General features: G+C 43.7%; 1 protein-coding gene across 1 annotated transcript; it reads right to left on the reverse strand.

The window, feature by feature from the left end:
• Positions 1–8,320: 8,320 nt before the first annotated feature.
• COQ2 (coenzyme Q2, polyprenyltransferase) lies at positions 8,321–18,148 on the reverse strand. The gene is made up of 7 exons (XM_082281756.1): positions 17,915–18,148; positions 17,659–17,825; positions 15,142–15,263; positions 14,825–14,910; positions 13,302–13,435; positions 12,656–12,844; positions 8,321–10,220 (listed from the first exon to the last, which is right to left on the reverse strand). The coding sequence occupies exons 1-7, from the start codon at positions 18,141–18,143 to the stop codon at positions 10,107–10,109; spliced, it is 1,041 nt and encodes a 346-aa protein (XP_082137882.1). The 5' UTR covers positions 18,144–18,148; the 3' UTR covers positions 8,321–10,106.
• Between the last annotated feature and the right edge of the window lie 3,505 nt (positions 18,149–21,653).

A 21,653-nucleotide genomic window follows, 5' to 3' on the forward strand; every position in this document is an offset into this window, starting at 1 on the left:
GCCTGCTCACATTTGCTCAGACTTTTTTTCTGTACATTGGGTTGGTTTATTTCTTAGAAACTGCACTTTGACAAAAACGGACCCACCCTGCTGGGTGGTCAGGCTCCTCTTCCTCCTCCTCCTCCTCCTGTTGCTTCTGAGTTCAGAAGCCAGAATAGAAACTGAGGTGAAGGAGTGGTGCTGGGGGAGGGGGAGCACCTTCCTTCTCCATCCATTGGAGTAACACGTGCTTCTCCAGAAGTCCTACTCCTGGCTTCAGCTGGCATCACATGCCAACCTGCAAGCCCGGCGGGAATGCAGCTGGAGGTGGTGGTACCAGGTGCGTGTCCAGAGGGAAGTGCAACGTCTCTGCCTACCCACAGCAGTGCCACCAATATGTGGTGAATCCCTCTACGCTTTTACAAATGCACAGTGGTCTGTACACGAGTATTATTCACCTATTTTCTCCTCTCCTCGCTGCAAACAATAATGAGGAGACTGAAGCACAGCTGCTCTTGCCACCAACAGCGCACCCCACTGAAGAACCAGCAAGCACACAGGGAGACCAGCCATCAAAAGCCATCAATATCCGAGCTTCTGGCAGGATGGCCCAGTTTAAACAGAGAGTGAAGTACCAGTCAGATTCCTTCAACACATTTATACAATTGTGTTAGCAGCAGAAAGCAGCAAGCAAAGGTGAACCCATAATCCAGCTTTTGTGCACAGCTTTTTAAAAAAGCTTCCACAAGCTCCCCCCCAACTTCCCCAAGTAAGATTTGCCAGATAGTTTCCTTCATATTATGTGTTAAGCAGGAAAAAAGAAAAAAATCCCTACTTTGACACTATTATCCCACTCTTCACAGGCTAACAAGTTACTAGTATTTCCATGCTTTTAGAGAACTAACCTGGTGAGCAGCCTTGGTCAGTGCAGGCTTCCTCTCCAGCTGGGATCCTGCACAAAGAGACTCTGGCGAAGATGAAACTAAACGTGCTCCCTCAGATGTTCTTACTGGCAGCCAGCAGTAAAAAAAGTATAACAGGTGGGAGGTAACTTGAAGGCGGAAGTCAGGAGCTGTGCCCTGTCCTTACAACCACAGACTTAACACATGCAGAACACAATCATTTATTTTTCCTTTTCCCAGGATTCTTCTTTGAAAAAAAAAGGTTGCATGTTTATTGTCTTATTCCCTTAACTTTGTCCACATGTTGTTGCTGTGAGTCGTTAAAAAACGGGGTATTCACGGACAAAAACTCTAACTAATTGAAGTCAGAAAGTGGTATGTTTATTATGCAGGTGGGCAGCTTGGGAGTCGCCTCCTAGAGATGTGCCAGCCCCTTACATGGTTATTTGCCCACTGTTTATTTATTTATATAAATAAATATAAATATTTATTTATATAAAAGTGCTACATATTAATCATATACGTATCTCCAGCACTTCCCATTGCCGCTTCCTGTTAAAATGAGGTTACTAGTCCTTTGCACATGCACAATTCTTTTCTTGATTTGGGTTGGTGGTCTTGAAAGATGAAGTCAGGGATCTCTTCATCACCATGAACTTCCTACCTTCTATTGTGGCAAGCCTTGGCAAGCCTTCTGGAGATGGTCCATACCTCCTGCCTGTATTTGATCATGCAATCTAGGTGCTAGCTATAATTCTATCAGCTTCTTTTGTCCTTATGACAGTTCATTTACTATAAGCAAAGTTTCAGACAGGTACATAGTAGTGAATAGCACTATACTCCTTGGCTAAATTTCTAACTCTTCATTAACTTATCCTTTGGTTCAATCAGTACAAATTGCTTCTAACTCCTAGGTAAAGTTTAACTCTTCATAATCTTGACTCAGCCGTTTGGGGGACAGCAGCTCTGAATGATGTGCTTTCATTGGGACAGACATTTAGGTTTTCATTTCTTACAAAATACACCCCATGGAGGCTTTCTGTAAAAATTAGCTGATTCCCTAAGTGCTTGTCACAAGCCATGTAGCCCAGCTACCATAAAATTAACCGAGCATTTACTATACACACATAAATGTCCCTTTATGAGATACTAATATTTACAGTTTCTGCACTAACATGCCCCAAATATGTAACCACTCATGCTCTGTGCAAGTCAGGACAGTTTTGAATGTACTTCCACGTTTTGTAGAGAACCTGTGGCCCCAGGACAGCACTTCTTGTTTCCCAGCAGGATGCATAGAGTGTGTAGAGATCCCAGAGAGGGTCTGGGTGACTGCTTTCTCAGGAGCAAGTCAAGTTCAGTGTGTCCCATGGGAAGTGCTGATGGTGAGGTTCCCTGCTCTCTCACCCTCATCAAGAATGGGGAAAGTTGGGGCTAAACTTCAATATAGCAGCTTTGTCAACAGGCTGGAATTCATGGTGCTTTAAATGAAGCCTTTTACTAGTAGCGCTGCTGAGAAAACAGGGAGCTGTGCCCTGAAATGCTTCCCCTGGCTTCCAGCAGCTCCAAAGTTTAACTCTGGCTGTCCCTGCTTTTACAATGGGGCTGCCTGGCCACTCCCTGGCTGGATCATACACAGCTGGTGTTTCGTCTAAGAACATTGCAATAGGCTGTGGAAATTAAGGTTTGCAAAAAGTTGTAAATCAGAAGATTCTCCCTAGAAGAGAAGACGCCTGACATCCTACCGGCTGGCTGAATGATGCTCATGGCCTAGGAATCTGCTGGGAAGGAGGGAAATGGGAAGCTGAAATGTAGTCAGAGTTTTTAGGTGGTAAGAGGAAAAGGCTCCAGAGAGACCCTGGAGTATCTCCCAGTACCTAAAGGGAGCTACAAGAGAGCTGGAGAGGGAATTTTCACAAGGGTATTTAGTGACAGGGCAAGAAGGAGTTAATTAAACTGAAGGAGGATAGATTTAGATTAGATATTACAATGAAATTCTTCATTGTTAGGGTCATGAGGCACTGGCAGGTTGCCCAGAGAAGCTGTGGATGTCCCACCCCTGGAAGTGTTCAAGGCCAGGTTGGATGGGGCTTAGAGCAACCTGGTCTAGTGGAAAGCATCCCTGCCCACAGTATGGGATTTGAAACCAGATGATCTTTAAAGTCCCTTCCAAACCCTTCCATGATTATTTCCAAGAAGACAATGGAAAAATTCAGCTGGAATAAATATTCACCAATTTAACATGTACTGCAGTAAATGCAATACTGATGAAGATTCAGGAGCACAGATTAAAAAGATCTCCCCTAACATATTTTTGCTTTCTCTGCAAAAATGTATGAATTTCTCTGCAAAAAGTATGAATTACGCAGTCTACCATTGTATTTTATGAAGCAGTTACTGCCAGAAACTCGTTTATTCCAATTTGGGCCGCTCACACATAAATGTTCATGCCTGTTCTCTGTACCAATGAAGACCAACCTGCAACTTCAAACACTACCACAAATAAGCAAAGCCACCTTCCCCAGCACGCTGCCTCGTGCTATTTACACAAACGCTGGTGTTTCGAGTGGTGAGAGGTGTGTTCATTCAAGAGGGTCTGTGAATCCCATTGGTGTGCAGGTCAGGGGGGCTGCCTGGCACAGAAGGGTGCCTGGGGACCTGTCTCCAAAGCTCTGGTCCCACCAGCCCTTTCCAGAGGCAGAGTAACAGCCTCAGGGTTTCATTTCAGACATGGAGAAGGGCTTCTGAATCAGAAACTTCACCTTTTTTTTCAGGTATCTCAGCAGCTTCAATGGAAGAACATGTTACCCACAAACCTTGTTTCCGTCCCACAGCTTGAAATGGCTCAGGCAAAAGGGAACTTCCTGCAGCTGTAAAAGCCATAGGAGAATGGAGCTGAGCAAGTGCAAGGGGAAATTTTCACAGCCCTTGGAAATACAACTGAGGGTCAGGTGCACATCTCGTCAAAACTGAAGCCATTGCAGTTGGTACAAGGAGAGACAGACATGCTCCCATGTCTGCACATCCCTCATCCTTCCCACGCCAGGGACACTGCACACAATGAAGAGGGTCTGCTTGGGTGGCTGATCAGAAAATGATGCTGTGGCTGGGAGCGTGCAGTGCCATCTGAGCAAGATGCCTGAACCCCCTGTGCCACAGGCACCTGAACATAAGGTACAGCACACAGTGTAGAGCTCACAGACAGACAAAGGGTGTCACCAGCTTCAAAGCAGCTCTTAGCCACAGCAGGTCAGACCTGAACAGAAGTAGCAGAAGTGGTTTCAAATCCCTCTACAATCGCATGCTAGCTCAGGCAATGGTTTGTCACAAGATGTTTCACACATCTTGTGTGAGAAAGACGTCACACTCCTTCTGGCTGAGCTTTTGCTTCCTGTGGCTCACCGCCTTTTTACGCTTCCGTGGTGCCACTCTTTGTCCAGATTACTCAGACTTACCGGATAATGCCCTCCAGGAATCAAGCTTTATTTCAGGAGCTCACAAGGTAAAAACCAACTAAATTAAAAATCAACAAATCAACCCTCTTGTAACAAACAGACCAGTCCAACTCATAAATTTTTGTAGTCTGCTGCTTCATTAACTGCCTAACTCAAAAATTCACTGACTTGCACCTGCACACAAGCAGAACCACCAGAAGATGCAAGTGCGGATCCTCCTGTCCCCGTCCCCATCCCCATCCCCAGAGAGTGGTGGGAAGCAGGAGAGCCTCAGCAGTCAGCTGCTCTCAGGTCAGCTCCAGAGGCTTTCTGGAGTAAGTTGACCCATGGCTAATTTGCAGCTGGGACATGTGCTCTGTGCCATCTCTATGGCAGTTTTATCCCAAGCTGACAGCCTCTGCCAGAACAATGCAGGGGATGATGGACCTTCCCTTCTCCCATCCCTTGTGTCTGGCACACATGGTGTCCTTGCTTAAACCCCATGGTGCTGCTCCCAGTATTCACGAGGAGCACCTGAGCAGGAGCTGAGTGAACAGCCACACATGACGCATCATAAAGTTAATCCAGCATTAACCAAGGTATTGGCAGAAGGACATCCAACACACTTTGCAGCAGTATTTGACAGGTGAAAAGTATTTTTTCAATGTATTGATGTTATTTAGCCGAATAAGTTGTACTGCAGATTAAAAAGGGCCTTTACTACTTAATAATAATGATGCTTTTTAAGACAGATGGGAGCAGGTATTGAGAGAGTTGAACCAGGAGAGATGATGTGCAAGACGGGGAAGTTGTATGGCTCTACACAGGCTGCACGCACATGACCACAGGTCCCCTTCAGAGGAGAGATTTGCTGTTCCATGGCAGTCTCATGACCCAACATGCTCATCCTGATGGAAGGGTAGGTTATAACCTCTGATGGAGGCTCCCCATCTGCTTAACCTCCATTTTTCTGACTTAACGTGGCATAAATAAATCAGCACTGAGCAACTCGAATTCTTGAAGGAAATTTTTTGCCTTCCGCTTCTCGTTTTGCCACTGATTTCTCAAGCAAAGCTTGAAGACAGCAGGTACAACACTCACTGCCGTTGCACCCACTCCATGTGGAAGGCTTCCCTGTCTGCATGTGCCAAGATGTCAGAGGACCCCTGGCAGCACAGCAGCTCACAGCTGGGCTGAGAGACATGGGAAGGAGTGAGAGGACACTTCCCCTCATCCTACCCAACATATGAGAAAAAACGGAACACCAGTAGTTGTCCCCAGGTGGTGCTGGCAGCAGTCCCACTGTGGAGAGCACATTCATCAGATAAAGACACAACAAGACAGGAAATTGTAGGTGCCAGAGTCCTGCTTGGGTTTGAGCAACCAAGTGTTTATCACCTGTCATCTGGGAGAGGCGGCATGCACTGCACACCAGACCTTCAGCTTGCCCTTTACCTAGCCAAGAGCAACCTCAGCCCACCAGCTCCAGGGACAACCTGTGCTTACACAGCCTTGGCTTTCTGCCCTGGGTTTTCCTCCCAAGGAGGAGGGAGGCAGGACACTCCCACCCCTCATCTAACAGATACAGTCAGAGTGACACTTTACTGTGGTCTGCCAAATCCTTCTTTTATTGCCTTGCTGCACCCATTGTGTGGTGTCACACACAAGGAAGTGTGGGAAAAAAGGGATCATGCCAACTCTAGCAAATAAATTCAAAGTGCCTTCCAATAAATGCTTAAGTAAAGCACAACAGTAATACATGTTTTAGTGTTACGCAAGTCTGTGCTTTCCTCCATTTTCCTCTCAAGTACTTTTATTTCCATTTATATGTATTCCCTGAAAAAGTGGTTAACAGCATGACAGCATTTGGGGGAAAATAAGCTCTAATGAAGCTGAAAATGTGTTTGACAAATATTTGGCTGTGCTGCAGCATGAGTGGCAACACAAAATGAACACAGGTTTTTTCACTAAGCAAAATGCACATAGATTTTTCCACCTAACAGTGTTGAAGTTTCTCCCCAAAGCAGTCCCCTGGTGCTATGTATGTGCTGCTGCTTGCAAGGTTAACTTGGAGATAAAATTATTTTCCTTTAACATCGAATCATAGAAAAACATTTATGTTGGAAAAGACCTCTAAGATCATTGAGTCCAACCATTAACTGGGCACTTCCATGTTCACCACTAAACCATGTCCCCAAGTGCCACAACCTCACACCTTTTGAACACTTCCAGGAATGGCAATTCCACCACTTCCCTGGGCAGCCTGTTCCAATGTGTGACCACCCTTTCAGCAAAGGAATTTATATCCAGTCTAAACCTCCCTTGGTGTAACTTGAAGCCGTTTCCTCTCCTCCTGTCACTTGTTAGCTGGGAGACGAGACCAACTCCCACCTGATTGCAAGCTCCTTTCAGGGAGTTGTAGAAGGCGAGATACTTTTCATTCAGAGCTGAACTCTCTGAATGCTTTGACGTCAGTGCAGGAAAAAGATAAGGTCCTGTGGAATGGGCATGCCCCACTGCCCTCACAACCTGTTACAGGCTTTGTTCTGTTTTTTATGCTGTTGATACAATTTATATTAAGTATATATTTTTTTTTTTTATTTTGTATTAGGTATATTTCCTTGTTACTGTACCTGTCACAGACAAGAAGCTCTGCAATTTGGAGGAACTGTGTTTTGCAGGCATAAGGATTCAGGGCTGGCTTTGGATTTTTTTTTTTGCATGAGGATGGGAATTTCCACCCCAGAAATTACAGCTGTATTGTTAGAAGCATTGAACTTGGTATGAACACTGTTCTTTCGTTGTTGGTTTTGTTCTGGTTTCTTTTAAGTCTATTAGACTTCTTTCTGCTTTGTTTAGACAAAATCACTTTTGTACAGCTGCCTGGAAATGGTGGGTTTTGGCGGTTTTTTTAAACACCACCATCCAGGAAAAGAAAAAAGCTGTAAAACAAATGGAATTGTTTTCTATTTTCTTCATAATTCTGGTACTGCATCTAGCACACTGTGTTAAAATTTGCTCTGGCCTTTTGCCTTCATCACAAAATACAGGGAGGCATTGCAGGAAAATCAAAATCACCTCTTCAGTATACGCAGCTAGTACCTAAACTTCGCATTATCCATGGCTGGCTGATGCGTACATTTTTTCTTGGCAGCTTTCTTTTGAGTCTCAGAGCCTCTCTCCTGGTATTTGCACTGTGAAGTGTTTAGAAATCAATTAATGGCCCTCTCCTAGCTTTTGTCAAAATGGAAATAAAAAAGGAGTGCCCTTTTTCCCCAGGTCATGTCACCAGTGGCTGGTGAGATGCCCGACCTATTGCCCTGGTGTTGCCAGCCTCCCTGGCAGCTAGGCCAGCTGGCACAGGCTCTGCAGCACATACTTGGGAATAGAGGGAGGAAAAATCCTGACTCCCTCACGTTAACGGCATCATATTTACCAAGAAATACAAATGGCAGAACCCAGGCACAGTTTGCCTTGGCTGATCCTCCTCTGGCAAGCCTTTTCCCTGGGAAAGGGGAATGTGAGACCTCCCGTGTGCCACTGTGCTAAGCAGGGTTCTAAGGCAAAAATCCAGCCCCACCCTGCAGGGCTTCCAGTGCCTTGGCAACCTGTCCCTTCATCCCTGCAGGAGCAGCACCCTTACTTTTATAGGGCTAATCCTGGACAAAGAGCTGGTGTTGCTTTGATACACCCTTCTACAAAGTACAACACAAGGCAAGGGTTGGTGCTGGCAACAGAGCTTTGTTTCACTCAGCAACTGGCAATGTTTCAGTTTCCCACTGTCAGGCACATTTGACCTTCCTGCTGGCTGAAAGACGCATTTGTTATCTCAACATCCTGTGGAGGAATACTTGGAAAAGGAGGTGGGGGAGAATGGCAAAGTTTGATAGTGGAGAAGAAACTTCCAGAGGACATTGTTTATTTGTGAAAATGGACACTAATAAAAAACTGATGCTTAGAGACAGGTGTACTTTTTAAGAAACTGTGTCTAATTCCAGCAGAGTATCTTTGTGAAGATTTGGAACAGAATACCTTGGGAATGAAGGGAGGAGATGCACATGTATCTGCCAGCAGATCCAAACAGGAAGGTTTTTGCCAGGAAGCAGCTCAGCCTTTACCTCTTTTGCACTTTAAAAATTATTTATTTCTGTGTATTAATCATAAAATTGTCACAAATTTAATATCCTCAGTATTACAGCTTGGAACCTAAATCTTTCTGGTTTTCAGGCAATTAACCTAAAATACAGCTATGTCTTATCTGTGTAAAATGCATTTTAAGATGAATTTGGAAAACTCCCACAGAAAATGTGAAATTATTTTTGAGTTCAGGTCATGAGGACTATTTTTAAACTTTAATTTATACTCTATTTAGCTACACCTTTTTCTTCCTCTCATTTTAAGAAAAACACTTGTGACAAGCAGTCATCAGACAAAGGACACCAGAAGGTTCAAAGGCACTACAAAATGTGAGCTTTTCCCAAATCTGAGCTACTTAAAGACACTTCAATATGTTAAAAAAAGATTAATAACTTTTGCCACCACCTCTCTAAATTAATACTACTAGTACTGAGAAACTGATCCATACTAATTACAAGACTTTTTAATTACTAGTAAATGGCTCATAAACAAAGTTCAACATTAGGTTGGATGCATCAAAATCTCCCTCTACAAAATGCAGCTATGTTACATAACTCATCAGAACCTTATTGTTTTTCATTTTTAAACGGCTTTTCTTCAGCTTAATACTTTCTCCACCCCAAAAAATATAAACCCTATTTAAGAACAACTTCTGTGTAAGGGCCATTTAGTAAGCCTGCACTTGCTATTTTTACTGTTTCTAGGCATCCCCCTAAAAACAAGTTTTTCCTGTAAGACTACAAATAAAACTGGCAGTTGTAAGTCAAAACAAGCAGAATTTAAAAATAAAAATAAAAAAATGTCAACAGTTTGCATGATAAATTTATAGCCCAAGGTCAACCACTGGTCACACACAGCTCTGGGCTGCTCTGTTTTTGTTTTCAGTCCTTAGTCTGTGTTCCAGCCACTCTTGACAAACAAGCTCAGCTCACTCTGTGCAGGCAACTTTGCAGAAGCCTGTTCTTTTCACATGGAAAGCACCCACTGCAACAATCACAGCAAGAGCAGAAAATCTTCTTAAATACTTCTCTATGGACTCCTTATTGTGGACCTCACACACTCAGAGTCCTCACTGCTCCTAGACATCCCAGGAGAAAAACAGTTATTGCAGTTCTTCCATGCAGCAAGCTCCAACTCAAACTGAGAACTACCTTTGTAATAAACCAGACCATCAAACAGGAACAGCCAGATTTTATTTACATCCAGAAATCATTTTGCATTTTTACGCTTGCTGTCACTAAGAGACACCTGCTTCATATAAAATCTTGGGTTCACAGTCTCCAGAGCTTTGAGCAACCAAGTGTTTATCACCTGTCACCTGGGAGAGGTGGCATGCACTGCACACTAGAGCTTGGTTTATCTGAAGTTTGCTGGTACCACAGGACCAGCAGAGGAGCTTCATTTATTGGAGCTTCTATGCAGATTGAAGTTATTGACATATAACCAAAACTTTAATTGTAGAATTATCTCAATTGCATGATTCCAGAAACAAGAATGTTCCCACCAGCTTTTATAAATAAACAATATAAAGCAGCTATACTTATATTAAGTGTTTTTCTTCTTACAATACTTATATTTTAGTCTAACTAAAGTGTAAGTATAGTGATTTCAACTATCTGTTTTCTGAAGGCTCCCCTACATTTTAAAAGTCTTTTCACTTCCACAGATTTCCAAGCACAATCCCTACGAAGAGCAGAATTCCTACAGTACGATTTGAAGCAAATTTTTTCCAACAGTCTTCAGGCTTGTCCATGGCCAAAGTGTAAATCTGCAAAAGCACAGTGCAACATAACAAGACTATTATTCTACAGACTCATAAATATCTGACACATCACAAAATGATCTGCAACTTCAAAAAATTATTCTTAAATTCCTAAGTCTACCCTTACCTCCACAAGAAACAGGAATACTCTGTGCTTAAAATTTTTTTTGCCTAACTGGCATCTGTGTTTGACAGATTTATTCAACATACAGCAGAGAAGTCAAGGATCTCATATGAACGTGGTTCCCAGGCCATTTCAATGGAAGACTATATAAACAGCCTGGTTACTGGTGTATCTGGTTTGATATTTAAAAGTGCAAAAATATCTGGGCATGTCAATAAATCTCTTTGAGGTTTTCCTCAGTTGGTTGCCACCTAATTCTTCGATGTAGCTTTAAATAAAAATAAGCCCCTCAGAACATGCACTTTTCCATCTCTGCTGCAAGGTGGTGTTCCATGTTCCAGTAGAGACAAGGGACTGGAGAGCCAGCAGTGAACCAGGGTAACTGGAAAGCACAGGGGAGTGGCAGGCCCTGCCTTGCCACACAGGGCTGGTTCAGTCCAGTTGCTCTTAGCCAAGTTCATGCAATTCCCTTCCAAACAAGAACCAGGACACCTGCAACAGCAGCCAGAGAGCATGACAGCTCCCTGCTGTGAGTCACAACTAAAAGTAAAACAAACAAAAAAAAACCAAACCCACAAGATATAGCAAGAGCAAAGTTACTGAAAAATATTGCCAAAACCAAACTTTGGTGCCAAAGTCTTGAGAAGGATAACAAGAGGGAACGTTGAGCAAAATGAGTGAAAAGATTAATAGAGAAGGAGCCCCGAAAACCTCAAACCTTGCACTTCAGCCTTGAAAAAGCTAAACCAGAAAGTATTTGGCTGAAAGAAGTGAAACCTACCCCAGGAAACCTGCTTTATTTGTGGTTGTACAAAGAAATCAGGGTTGGGTCCTGACGAAATCATCAAAAACACTTCACAAGCTTCTAAAGTATGATGTGATCCACACCCTTAAGAACTTGTCAGCCCCTCAGACACTGGGGACTTGAAACACTGAACTGACACATAGAACTCAACAGCAGCCAAGCTATACTTTCAGAAACACAAGGAAAGTAAAAGATACTATTTTTCTGTTGGCACCCTTCTTGAGAGGGATATAATTTGACATCATCATGACCCAAATTCCTCTGCCTCAGGCAAAAATTCAGTGAATTAAGGAATCCTGGTCCTCAAGCATCTTACTCAGCTTTCTAAACTCAGTTAAGCACATGATCAAAAATCCTGAACAAGAAGGTAAGCATGAAAACATTTAAGCAGGACTAATATTAAAATAATCACTCAAAAAGAAGCTACTCTATGGTACACAGAACAGTTCTTCTATTGTGACTTTGGCAGTCCACACGATTGTGAATTCTCCATCAATTACACTCATTAGGTCTGCATCCTCACTTATAAAGATTCTTAAAAATGGTTTCCACTCATGCCAAAACCACGGCATAAAGCCTCACTAACAATTCAAACTGTAAATGATCGTGCAGTGGATGTAGTATTCTTTCCCTCATACATTTCCAAGCACAGTCACTAGAAAAACAGCAGCTGAGTGCCAGAGGACATCACCACAAGAATTCCCTTACTCAGATATATGTTTAATATCCACGCATGAGCATTAAAATGCAACATATGACCAACATGTTTTAAAAAGTCCCACATTACCACAGATTGAACTGCTTTAGACTGGCAATGGTTTTACTACTTGCAATACACAACCTCTGCCACCATTTACCTATCAAGACCAACAATTAATTTTTGAAGAGAACTGACCTGTCACTTACTACAAGACTGTGTAACACAGCTGTTAGGATTCAGAAAGAACAAGGTAACAAGATCCTATCTGCATCCTTTACTGAAAAAGCTAATTTCTTTCTTTCTGTTATGCATAAAAATTTCTAAACTAATGCAACTACAAGACTGAACTTAATTGTCCTCTGCTATAAAAAGAACTCTGAGCTAGAACTGTCAATTAACACAAAATTATAATATTAACATCTGCTATTATATGTGCCAGACACTGCAAGAGCCGAATCAGAACAGTCAACACCACAGTACTTTGTAGCTTACTGAGGTGGATCTAGCAGCAGCTGCTGCTGGGAGTGAGGAGAAAAGCATTTCCTTGAGGTCACAACTTAATGTGTGCACTTCTGTTGGTTATAACAGACTGAAAGCAGTGCTCCGCTGTTTGTGGTCAGGACCAAAGAGCTCTTCAACCAAAAGGTCTGCAAAAGGTACTTAAAAGGACCAAGCTTATTGTCAGAAGACTTCGGTTCTCATTACAGGAACTGTTTTGCATGGGTAGCTCATGAATTGATGGGGGTTGAAAAGCGCTCTGACTTCTTAGTAAGAACTTCCACATGGAAAAAGTATAAATAAATCCATCAAACCTGGTGTGCTAGATGAGCCCCTACGGCAGCTACAGCCGAGTAATACGGGAAGGTTTGATTGCAATTCATCCCTGCCACACACAAACTCAGGAGCATAGCCAGGCTGAAGCCACTGAGCCACTGCTTCGTGTCCTCCTTGAACTGCAATGCAGTTGACTTCACACCAATCATGATGTCATCCCTCTTATCCTGAAATGAAAGGATGAATTAGCAGAAAATCCATAATCCAATGCCACTTCCTAAGAAAAATAAAAATGGGGGACTTGCTTAAATTTCCAATGCTTCTGACTAGGAACCCAATTTAAGAGCAGTTGTAGGTCCCCACATTACAATTTAAACTAGAAGGTTGGTCTTAGAGCTGCTTTAGCAGCCGAGAGTTAATACCAACATCAAAGTTATTTACACAATATGAAAGTGTGAGAGCACAAAGGGCATTTTACTTCCATCTTTCCACCTGATTTGTAAAACCTTGGCAAACAGCAATAAAATATTGAAGGGCTGAGACTTCTTTGGTGCTGCTTCAGCTCAGCTGAAGGGGAAGAACTGCAAGAGGTTAGTTCTGCTATTTGACAATGAACTTGTAAATGACACACACAAACTTATGTGTTTAAACACAGGCATCTGGAATGTCTCACTGTTACCCTACCTGATGTGCATAAATGGTGTCGTACACCAGTGTCCACATGACTCCAGCAAAGTACAAGGGCAAACACACAGACCACTCACACGACCCTCTGATGGCAGACCAGCCAAGAAGGGCTCCCCAATTAAATGTAAGTCCTAAAAACATCAGGAGAATTAAAAAAAAAAAAAAAAAGTTAGAAGAATGCCAGCAGCAATTAAATATTATTTATTTGAGGGTGTACTGTATCAGCAGCTTTTTGTATAATACTGGCATCTCTATTTTTCTACTGCTTATTTTCAGACAGGTAATAAATATAAGCTATTTGACATTAAATACTCTGGAGATACAAGGAAAAATACATATACCACACATTTTTCCCTAATTTAAATTTGACTTCATTAGTGTAGGACAACATTTGCACAGAACTATTCCAGAATATTCAAATGACAGGTCTGAAGGTAAAATGCTCAGATGTCAGTGTAACAAAAGATGTCAGCATAACTGGCTGCAAAACAGTACACAGCAGCCAACTATGGTACTTCTGGGCTGAAAATAACAATTTTGATTAAAAAAAAACCCTGAAGACAGCTGGAATATGAAAGCCAATATACACAGGTATGTTTTAGTAGCTCAGCCTAAAATACAAGCACCATCGGTATCTGTCCAGGAGTTATTTTAGAAGCTGAAGACTGAAATGCTGTACAGACAAATCTGTATTTAAGAAGGGTTTTGAAATAACCCCAAAACCATATCTCATTCTCAAATGACTAATATTTATTTCCTCCCTACTTTTCTTCCTCCTATCACTCCATCAAAACAAGGAACTGATTTCTAACAAAAAAAAACCATCTAAAGCCACACATCAACTCTGATGCCTGATATAAATGAAGAAGCTTGTGGCACAACAGAGCTTTGTGTACAAGTTATTCCTATTTTGATATAAAGTTGTATTGGGTTGACCCTGAGTTGATGGACAGTCTTTAAGACCAATTACGCTTCTCACAATTTACATATTTAAACCGCACAGAAAGGCAGGACTTTCCCTTTTTTGTCGGAGCTCGCCTGCTGGAAGGTGTGGGGGGCTCCGAGCCTCCCGGCCCCGCCGGGCCGGGCCGGGCCGGGGCCACTGCCCCTTTCCCCCTTTCCCAACGCTGCGGCACGGTCCCTGGGTGGCTGGGGGGGACTGTCCCAGAGCCGCAGGCAGCTAAAACCAGCCATGGACTGCTCACAGCTAAACCCATCCAGCGCGGCTTCTGGGGACCGGCGGGTCCCTCTCCTCTCCATGCAGAGCCGGCGGAGTCAGCGGGAGCCGGCAGAGCCTCCTGTCTGCAGCCAGCACACTTCGTGCTGAACTGAAGAAGACACTACACAGCCAGCAGCACAAAGGGAGCGAGGCTTTCCCCACCGAGCTTTGTGTACAAGTTATTCCTATTTTGATATAAAGTTTAAAAAAATCTGATTGCTAAAGCTCAAATATTAATTTGTAAAACACTCCAAAAACTACAGCTGAAATAAAAAAACCAGTAAAAATATTTCCATCTCACCCAAAACTAGCTGTGGCCAGTATGTTATTCTCTTCATCAGAGGGTAGGTGACCACAAGGGATAAAGAGGCTGCTCCCAGAATGATACTGTGGAAAGTACCAAAAGGATTATTGTTTGCCAGGCTAAAGATCGATAGATGTAGTGCAGCATTACAGGATCTGTACATGGTACTGAACTAATTCTTTTCCTTTCAACTACAATTCCATGACTAATAACCTCCTCCCTCTGACCCAACACCTTTTCTGCTCAAAATCTCTGTGCTTAACCCAGGACCCAGAACCAGCCTTTAAAAACCAAAAAGATAACTCATACATCACCTATAGTAATTCAGACACAGAAGTACACAGAGTGCCAGGCTGAGCTGTCCCCCGAGAAAAACCAAGGACTGAAAAGTGGAGATATCTCCAGCTGCCAGGGGTCTGCTTGCTGTCCTTGCAACCTAAAAAATGGAAATAGTATTACCACCAGGTACATCTGCAAGTGATGGGCAATTTTTGTTTGTTACATTGTTTTTACAATGTTTTGTTTCCTATTTTCTGAGGAGAAATGAAAGGGCCCTAATTTTGTTGCTGACTTTTGTTTCTCTCTAATGGCATTTTCAGAATCCAGTCCTATTGATGTGGAGTTAATAGCTGTGAAATGACAATTAATTTAATCCTATCTGGGATACAGTGGAGTTTAGAAACTCTGTCTGGAACAAGAAATCATATAAGTAAACTGTAAGAAAAAAACAAATATCAGAAAAAAAGTTAAAATAAATGAATGGTGAGTTACTTGCCAAAGGTGACCAATGCTGAAAAACCCCAAATGACTGAAATTCACCGCAACATGAGGAAGAACTTCTTCACACTGAGAGTGGCAGAGCCCTGGAACAGGCTGCCTGGGGAGGTGGTGGAGTCTCCCTCTCTGGAGACATTCCAACCCCACCTGGATGTGTTCCTGTGTGACCTGCTCCAGGTGACCCTGCCTTGGCAGGGGGTTGGACTGGATGATCTCCAGAGGAGCCTTTCAACCCTGATGATTCAGTGAAATTGTGCATGTCAATGAAAATGGTGTCAAGTCCATTCAAACAGGTTCAAAAGCCAACTTTTTACAAAATATTATGTACATATAAAGTGCCTTGCCTATGCTTTAATAATGTGAATTTAAATATACTCTTTTAGCTTGCTCTCCCCCCTGCCATCCGGTTATGTTAAACACCAAATACTGCTTTTGCAGTTTAAACACACACTTAATATATCTGTGACCAATTCCACTGCACGGTGCAACCAAACATGGGATGTTTCACTTAAAGAAAACATCCCCCAAATAATCAGTAACACGAAATCTAAATCACAAACCACCATCACCTACACCAGCCCACATCCTGCTCTTGGCCTGGCCTCACCTCTGTGGCACTTGTGTTGAAGGCAGCCCTTTAAGGTACTCCAGAAAAAGCTGTGAAGGCAATTTTTAAAACTTTCCATCTAACCACACATAATGCATAAATTAAATCATTATACTGAAATTCCCTCTTACTTATCACACCCCCACATCAAATCTGTTTAGCATATGTAGTTGTTAACATCTTCCAAATGCTAAACCATCCAAAGCTGCCACAAATCCCATCCTGATTGCCTGCCTTCCCAACAGCACAAATACAAATGCCGTAGTAAGAACTTCATATGATTGGATATTCTGTGTCTTGCATGGCCAAAACCCAAACTCCAAAACCAGGGGAACAATACAGGAACAGAAAACAGGATGAGCAAACAGTGACGCATCACCAGGACATTCCCCTCCAAGCCTGCACCTGTGCACATTTCAAAATCTGACACTGGGCACTGCCTTTTTGCTTATTTCCCTCTTCTGAACAAATGGGAGATGATAATTGAAAAATACAACATAAGAGAAGGAGATTAGCTCAGGGTTGGGCATGATACTCTGAAAAGCCAAAATTAATTATACAACAATACAAGGAAACACTGCTCCTAAAATTAAGGGGAAAAAAAAGTGGTCCTTGGGTAGGTTGTAACTAGCAAGTATAGCAAAACAGCGTTACTTGTTTTGTTCTGTCATGCAAAACAAGGTCGAGAAATAAACTTTTTCAAGTACTACCTACAGCTGACAACAGCATGTATTTTATCTGACACAGAGGTGAGTATTCCAGAAGATTTATTACAGTCCTGGACAGAGAAATGTTATACAAAATAAAATAATTTCTACTATTTTTGGAGGAAACTTAGATTAATTGTGTGTATCTCAGATAGAAACATGGAGGAATTCCTGAACCTGAGGCCTGTACTCAGGAAGGAATCACTGATGATGTTCGTGTACTTCAGTGCCTTCAAGATCCTTTGTGCCTGGCTAAGAAAAAATAGCATGTTAAGTGGAGTCACCCTCCCTGGAGACATTCCAAACGCAGTTGGATGCATTCCTGTGTAACCTGCTCCGGGTGAGTTGGCCTTGGCAAGGGGGTTGAACTAGATCATCTCCCGAGGCCCCTCCCAAGCCTAAAAATTCTGTTTATTCCGTGATCATGCAGATGAGTGGGCACATGCTTGGTTCACTGAATCACAGAAGGGCTGTAAGACCAGCTTGTTCCAACCCTCGTGCAGTGGGCAGGGACACTTTTCACTAGACCAAGTTACTCAGAGCCCCATCCAGCTTGGCCATGAACACTTCGAGGGATGGGACATCTAAAACTTCTCTGGGCAACCTGTTCCAATGCCTCACCATCCTCACAGTGAAGAATTTCTTCCCAATATCTAATTTAAACCTACTCTTTCAGTTTGAAGCCATTCCCCCTTGTCCTGACATGCTCGTGTCAGCAGCCTTGCTCCATCGTTCTCTACCTGTCTGTCATAGTCGCGGTCCCACATGTCATTGATGGTGCAGCCGGCCCCTCGCATGAGCACGGCTCCCGCGCCGAACAGGGACAGCATGTGCCAGTCCGGGAGGCAACCGGGAGCGGCCGCCAGCCCGATGCTCCAAGTACACGGTAGGTACAGCAGCCACGTCCCTGCGGGGAGACAAAACCCGCGGGCGGGCTCAGCGGGGAACGGGAGCCCACGGGGTGCACGGGGCCCTGAGCCTCCCCGCCACGCTCACCGGTGGGCTGGTGCAGCCGCATGAGCCGCAGGTACGGCTGCAGCGGGGCCGGCGCGGCGCGCACCAGCTCGGCCGCCGAGAAGCTGCGCAGCCCCGGGGGCGCGGCGGGGCGGCGGAGCAGCAGCGGCGGGGCGGCGGCGGCGAGGGGCGGGCGGGCGGCGCGGAGCCCGGGGGTGCCCCGGAGCCCGGGGAGGCCCCGGCACAGCCGCGCCAGCAGCGCCGCCGCCATCTTGACGCCGCCCCGTTGCGGACCGGACGGGGTCACGCGGCCCTGCGCATGCGGGGCGGCCTCAGGCGCTCCGCCTTCAGGCGCTCCGCGCCGGGGCTAAAGCGAGGCGGGTTGGTGTGCGTATTATCCTCGTCCCCGAAACGTAAAGTGGTTGTTCTTGGCATACGCGTCATCTCCCAGACCTCTCCTCGCTCTAGTTAATAAAAACATTTCGGGTTTCCCCTGCGGCCTTTGTACCTCTTCTCGCTCCCTCAGTTCTCCCACCATCTGTGTGAGGGACTGAAATGCTGAGGGCTAATGACTCAAATAATCGGCGAGCTGCAAAAGCAGCCAGCCCTTAGCTGGGGCCGGATTTGCAGCCCCCGAGCCGGAGGGGAGGAGGAGGAGAGGGTTTGGTGTGTGTGGTGGGAAACCTCGGACCTGCATAAGAACAGCCCAGGAGGCCACAAGAAATCCACCTTCGGGGAGGTACCTGGGCATTCCCACCTGAACCAGGTTGTGTATTAACCCAATGAACTTCATGTTTCAAGGGCTTCCCCCACCCCGATGGATCAAGACTGCCACCATCACACATCAAAATTGTATCAGTCAAGTCTCATTGCTGGGTCCACAGGTGGTGATTTCTGTGCAGAGAAATACATAGTGACAGAGGTTTATGTTCAAAAAGGAGACAGAGGAGTCCTGTAACTTTATTCAAATAAAGGGAGAGGCCATGGGGCATTCTCTTGGGGTCTCTCAAGTTGTTGGAGGACGCAGCCTCCTTTTAATCCTATTTTCCTGGCCGCATCACCCTCTTCCTTTCCCCATTGGCTGAAGTACTTGAGAGGTACAGACTTCCCAAAACGCCTAATACAGACCACCTTCTGTACGCCCACCCCTCCCCCACTTCTTTTTCTCTGTGTCTCTGTTCTTTTTCTCTAAGTCCAGGAATTTAACACGGCCTTGGATGAGCAACAGTCTGTGTCAATTAGTAACATTCCTCTGAAATTTATGGTTCCTCCTGTTGCTTCTTTCACCTATCAGTATCTGGCTTTTCCTACAGGCAGACTTACAGTTTGTTTGTAAAGACACATTCTTCTCATTCCTTTCATGTCTTTCCACTATCTTGTCCTTTCTCTTTCTTTTCCTTATGTATTTTCTTAAATGATATCTTTATAGTTTTCTATTGTTGTATTTCTGTTGATAATAGCCGCAACAGCTGCATAACTCCTTTCCATCGTTCTAAACTAAGCCTGATGTATATAAACACCAGTCATTCAAGTGTCATTTCACTCTAATCCACCCCGAGGGACCGATTAACAAGAACCTCAGTTACCTCACCTTCGGGGGCTGGTCATAACACCAACTTATGAATTATTGCACAAATGAGAGAGCAGAGGACAGAGCCATAAAACCTTTGCTTTGCATGGCATGGTTTCAGTGCCAAAATGTCCCCAGATCTGCTGCTGAAAGGTTCCTTGGGGAGTTTATTGTCCCTTTAGAGTATAAATTTTTTTCATCACACACTTCTTTCAGCTTGAACGACTCACATACTGGTAGAAAACAATGGAAACCATTTTGAACTTTAATTTTCAAGACCCTGACTAGCAGGAGAAAGTGAAATATGAATGCGATGGAGAAGTGACTTTAATATTTTGCCATTTATTGTTTTAGTAAGTAGTACTCTACAGCAGTAAAATGATTTGCACAGGACCATAAAGGAAGTAGTTGCTCAACTCTGATGAGGAGTAACTAATAATCTAGTCTCCATATTACGTTGATAAGGTCATCATGGTCTTTATTCAGATACAGACAAGTGCCTGAGGTGTATTTAAATAGTGAGTCCTGGCAATGAATCCCCACAGTCTCTCTGCCTGCTGTGTCCGTAGGAACACAGATGCTCTGACTGTCACCAGGTGGATGCTCCTCTACAGACACTGCTTTGGGGCTTTTTTATGTTTGATGTGGCGAGGAAACCCTGGACCGTCTGCAAAAAATATTTAAGGAGCTCATGGAAATAAAGCAGAAAAGTAAACTTTAACAGTTATTGCCACTGTGTTTATATTCACAATAAAGTGGCCTTGCCCTTCAATGAAAGATAATCTAGGGAATAGCTCATTTCAGACTAATAAAACTCAGCTGTCTTGTTTGGCTCAAATCTGAGTTGATGGTCAAAATGGCCCTGACTCTAAGAAGACTATCAGTTTCCTTATTTCCACATACACCAAATGATCTCCTGTACCAAAGTCTGATGCGACTTACTCCATTTTCCAGGAACTGATTTACAGCAAATCCAACGTGAGTAACCTGGCCTCCAGAGTCAAAAGAGCAAAAGTGAATTGGAATGAGTGTGAGATATGGTTCTTACTGTTCTCAAATAAGTGTACACACCCATATTCAATCCCCCAAGGTTTACAGCTCTCACAGAGGAATAAAAGCCCCAGAGATAAGGGTGGGGCAGGCATTGGTCCTGTGAGGGTGATGTTCATCTCTATCATAACTGTCTCGGAGTGCTGAGATCCAGCATCTTTCCCATTCCCTGCACTTATGTCCCTCTTGCTCTGTTTGCGTAGAGCTAACAGTAGGTAGTAGCTTGATGTGCAGCACTGTAAAGAGAAAGGTGGTTACTGAGCCATAAAGCAAACCTCCCCACCCCACGGTGAAGAACCGGGCTCAGAGAACGAGACGTGGTTGGCAGCAGCTGCTATTTGCATGCACAAAGATCCCCGGGCCCCTCCTGGTAGTTCCTGTCTGCCAATCACCAGCATATGTATCAGGTCTGAGTCAGACTGGGTACAGGGCTTCTGAGCTTGGTGGGCAAACACAACGGAAACACACGAGCCTGTGTCGGATTTCTTTCATTTTTGTGTACTTGGGTACTCTTGTTGATAACCAAAAAAAGCACAGGTAGTTATGACCAAAAGAAAAGTAGGGAGTGTCCTGGTATCAGTATGTCAAAAAGGAGTCTTAAAAAAAATGAAGATTGCCAAAAGCTGGTATAAATCGTTTTAATTAAAATCTTCAAATACAAAACCCACAAGCATTGGAATAAACAAAATTTTTAGAAAAGTTCTAAAAAGAAGCTACCAGACAAATAATAACTTTGATGTTTTAGTTGTAACTTATATTTTAATAACAACAATAATATATTATTAACTTTATACTGACTGTACGTAAGACTTTCCACTCCGTCTTACACTCTCTTTACTTCTTTTATGGAACTTGGACAACATAAACAAACTCAGCCTTCCTCATTTCTGATCTGTGTTATCCCCTGATACATAACCCTTCACAGAATGCATCTGTGGATGCACACACTCCTTTGACACACTGAACTCAAGTATAACCTTTTTAGTGTGTAGGTTGTCATCACAGCTACAAAAGTACATCAGTTTCAAAAGTACTCTCATTAAAAAAAGGTTCCCTGCCCTACATTAAGTCCCATGTAGCTGGTAGCATCTTTTTAAACCTTAAAAAGGGAAGTACAGTCATGTGGAGTTGTTCTTCCCTGCTGTGCTCAAAATATCATAA

Source organism: Coloeus monedula (assembly GCF_965178545.1).
Source record: "Coloeus monedula genome assembly, chromosome: 5".
Classification (NCBI taxonomy): Eukaryota; Metazoa; Chordata; class Aves; order Passeriformes; family Corvidae; genus Coloeus; species Coloeus monedula.

Coding starts and splice junctions, on each gene's coding strand:
- COQ2 (XM_082281756.1), bottom strand. CDS start 18,143: ATGGCGGCGGCGCTGCTGGCGCGGCTGTGCCGGGGCCTCCCCGGGCTC. Junction 14,911..15,141: donor CTGTGTCTGAATTACTATAG/GTGATGTATGAG, acceptor TACTTTCCACAG/TATCATTCTGGGAGCAGCCT. Junction 10,221..12,655: donor GGGCTCATCTAGCACACCAG/GTTTGATGGATT, acceptor GTGCTTTTGCAG/ATTTACACTTTGGCCATGGA.